The sequence below is a fragment of the Trypanosoma theileri genome, assembly GCF_002087225.1.
Source record: "Trypanosoma theileri isolate Edinburgh chromosome Unknown TM35_Tth_58_V1, whole genome shotgun sequence".
In the NCBI taxonomy this organism is placed as follows: domain Eukaryota; phylum Euglenozoa; class Kinetoplastea; order Trypanosomatida; family Trypanosomatidae; genus Trypanosoma; species Trypanosoma theileri.
In genome coordinates, this window is record NW_021639900.1 from 21,899 (window position 1) to 26,157 (window position 4,259).

General features: G+C 42.1%; 1 protein-coding gene across 1 annotated transcript; it reads right to left on the reverse strand.

Annotated features, from left to right (window-relative positions):
* Positions 1 to 1,616: 1,616 nt before the first annotated feature.
* TM35_000581100 (uncharacterized protein) lies at positions 1,617 to 2,819 on the reverse strand (the record flags this gene model as incomplete). The annotated part of the gene is made up of 1 exon (XM_029030879.1): positions 1,617 to 2,819. The coding sequence occupies one exon, from the start codon at positions 2,817 to 2,819 to the stop codon at positions 1,617 to 1,619; it is 1,203 nt and encodes a 400-aa protein (XP_028877813.1).
* Positions 2,820 to 4,259: the final 1,440 nt, after the last annotated feature.

Below are 4,259 nucleotides of genomic sequence, written 5' to 3' on the forward strand. Positions count from 1 at the left end.
TTTACAGTACCAATCATCAGTACGACTCCAGAGAAAAAAGAGAATGCACACAACCCACTGTACTGCGGAGGACCCCCAACCTGAAATCAAAAAAACAAAAAAAAATTAAAAACAGAATCAGCTGCCACAGCACATACAGTACTACAAAAGTACATCCTTCCATAGTCACGTATAGGAAATTATTAATATATATATGTGTATATATATATTTATATATTTGCTTTTACTTTTCCTCTCTGGACAAAAACAATCCAAACAAACGCAAATCAAACAAAAAGAAATTAACAAATAGCCCATGTTCTACAGAAAACGGCCAAATACAACTACTATCAATGTAAAACGTTATATACTTAATATATGTATAACAGTGTATCTGTTATATATATTTTTTCTCTCATGGCACAAGGCAAGCTGTCATTGGAGGAAAGAAAAGCACACAACATCCCAAAAACACACACACACAATGGAGTAGCAATAATAATAATTATTATTATAGGATAAACACAAACAAAAAACAATAACATTAACAAACGAAATCCCAACAGTAAAAGATCAGTTAGATTGTAGGTATGCATGAAAAAAGAAAAGAAAACAAAGTATGACCTGAGTCACACCATCACACCATCACCACTACAATCAGCATACAAGAATACAGGCCAGTGTAACCACAATCAGTAGTGGTACACGTACCCACACAGAAATGCTGATACTGCTGCTGCTGTCTGCATCACTCTTCACATTTGGTTCAGCATTAGCGGCAGTGCGGAATTTCACAGGACTCCTTGAAGTTGAAGTGTATTTCCCTCTTCATCCTCCTCGTATTCCTCATCCTCATATTCATCCTCAAGATCATTATCTTCCTCATCGCTCCCATTCCCAACATCTTCAAGACGTCTCACACCCACAAGAATAGCATGATAAACAAGAGGAGGAACACCAACAGTGGAAGTTTTAAAAAAGGGCATCAGAAGCTTTAGGCCCATCAGCCCATACCAACCCACAAGCACAACAGAGTGCAAGAGTTAATAAACAAAGCAGGTATCACCTCACCATTACAGCACTAGTCATTGTTGTTGTTTACTTCAATAGACTGATACAAGAAAGAAAGACGCAGAGAAGAAAAAAAAGAGATACACACATAATGAGTGGATGCAGGGCACAAATACTCACAGTGGGATAGAGAGAAGCGGCAACTGCACAGTAAAGCAAGAAAAAAGGAATGGACCAGTTGCTTAATAATATGTATCCATTAATAGAAAAAAAAGAACACCTCACAATACCCAAATAAGAGAGAGAGCCAAACACCCACAATACCCCATGGCTCTAGTTTATGTATATTAAATTACTTCACACACACATATCTGTGTGTACTAGCAAGAGATGTATACCGTCAGTGAGCAGAACAGCCCAGTTTTCTGCAAACGCACACAACGGAAAAAGCAAGTAATGGAATTAAAAGAACACAAACACACAAAAAAGTAAAAGAAAAGAAACTCGAATTAAAAGAGAAAGCTGTTAAACAGATTATTAGTTTATTCACCCATGAGGGATGTACGCAAATATGATTATGTTAGGATAACCATTATTATTATTTGACCTCAGATGAGTTCCATCGTTCAGTACACGGTAGCAGAGACAAAGACAGCCACAATCAGCAGCGGTGCTGCAGTGCGCATCCACACAGGACTGATACTGCTGTCAACATTAGCCTTCTTCTGTACAGTGGAAACGACGTTGCCAATCTGTGGGTCGGTCACGAGAACAGGAGATAGCGTGGTGGATGGTGCTTCTGTGGTAGTGTTCTCGGTGCTCGGCGGAGTAGTGGAATTGGTTTCTTCTGAGTCAGCTGCAGTCGCATCAAGAACAGTTGCAGGAGATTGCTGGGTAGCGTTAGAATTATCGGGTGTACTGTTATTAGCTGTGTCTGCACCAGAGGTACTGTTACCTGTACTCTCGTTAGTGGATGCTGGTGAGGTTGTACTGCTCTCTGCAGTAGAACCTTGAGTTTGGAGTTTTGTGCTGGTAACTGTTGGTGTTTCTACGCTGGAAGCAGAGACTTCTCGTGCGGCAGTAATGGTGGTGTCAGAAAGAGAAGAAGTCCCAGATGAACCCTGAGGCGCTGAAGGGTCCTCTGGGGAACTTAATGTACCAACACGGCGGTCGCTGCTAACAGAGTCTTGATGTGGAATTTCACCAGCAGGACGTTGGACTTGTACCCCTTGAGCATCACTTCTTCTTTCTTCGACTTCGCTCCCCACATGGTCTCCTGAGCTTTGTACACGTTTCATTTCTTCCTCCACCTTTTGAGATTTTAACCACACCGAACATTTTCTTCCTTCGACTTCACCTTCAGGGTTGGAATCCTTCGTACACTCATCTTTCACCCTTTTGTCCCTATCACTCCCTGAAAGAAGAGGAAAACCCTCCCAATCATCATGAAGACGTATCCCTGAACTTCGATCAACAGAATCACGACTATCTCCATTCGCCATCACTGCCTTTGGCTGTCCAGCAGTAGTAGCAATGGTTGTTCTTGTTGTTGCTGCTCTTGTTGCGGTACGCTGGCGGCAGAGGTCTGCGTACTTCCCACATGCAGACACACGGCTGCCCGCACCGCATGTAAGCCACTCGCTCTCCGCAGCGGGGCGTACACGCAGCGCACCGCCGGCCCCGCACGACACCTCCACAGCCCCACGGGATACACCACGGCCACTGGGACTGTCATTATCAACAGCAGCAGCAGCCGTCATGGTATACCCGCAGGCACAGCACAGCACAACGGCCAACACACACATCACACGGCGCATCATCATCATCATGAGAGAGAGACAAGGGTTTGTTGCACGTAAAAATACTGATCTAGAAAGAAAGACAATCAAAAAGGAAAAAAGAAAATAAATGAAGTATCAAACATGTTACGGCACACAATCCATTACCACAAAAGAAACTCACATATCACAAAGGAAATACCTACGAGTTAAAGAATGCAATGCAGCGCAATAACCTCAGTAAGAGTAAAAACACAAAAAAAAAGCCCACACTCACAAATATCTCAAAATAGGTTGAACCACCCAGCAAAATCATCAAGCAAATAAAAAGATATTAACCATTAGCCCAATTTACACAGTAAACACAGAAATATACACCAACTATGGGTGTAAGTCTATATGTGCGTATATACAAGCAATTATAAATATAAATTCATCTCTTATTATTATTATTATTATTATTATTTCATTTTTTCACTATAAAAAGTAGTTCATCATCATTATCACAGTGCAAGCCCAGGTGCACACAGAGAGAGAGAGAGTCTCCAAGAACACACACACACACACACACAATGGAGTAGCAATAATAATAATTATAGGATAAACACAGAGAGCAAAAACACACACAAAACACATTAACATTAAGAAACAAAAAAAAAAGAGAAAATCCCAACACGTGGAAGATTAGTTAGACTGTAGGGATGTATGCAAAAAGAAAAAAAAAAAAACAAAGGATGACCTGAGTCACACCAACACCATTAGCACAATCAGCACACAAGAATACAGGCCAGTGTAACCACAATCAGTAGTGGCAGACGCACCAACACAGAACTGCTGATACTGCTGCTGCTGTCTGCATCACCCTTCTTGTTGTTTGTGAGTTCAGGAGGAAGTGTTGTTGTTGTTGTTGTTGTTGTAGTAATGGTGGTGGGTGTATCTGCATTTCCCACATCACCTGTGTTGTTTGTGACCTCACTCTCCTCATTTGTGGCAATATTTTCACTCGCTCCGGTATCAGTTTCACTGGCATTCTCTGTTTCCGAATTGCTGGATTGGGTTACAGAAGAAGAAGGCTGTGTGTTTCGATCTTCTTGAGATTGTGTATTACTTCCCTGTGCCTGTCGGTCTGGTGTTTCTTGTCCCGTGCCACTGGTGTCCTGTGTTCTTCCAGGTGTATCTGTTTCTGGTCCACTGACAGATTGTTGTTGGCTCGTTTTGTTACCTTCCGGACCCCCTTCTTGTTCCTTTTCCTCACTTAGTCCAGTTTGTTCTCTGATCTGTCCTGCCGTGGAATCACCATGACCACTTCCAGGTTGTTTTGTATTGGTTTGCAATTGTGATTTGCTGTCAGGTTGTTCTTCCTGTACACTTTGAACTACTGTAGGTAGGGCCGCCACTGCTGATGTTTTGCAGGGTTCCTTCTCTCCTCCTTCACGAAGTGTTGCATCACAATGTTCACCTTCCTCAGAAACTTTCAACGATTCTTTATCT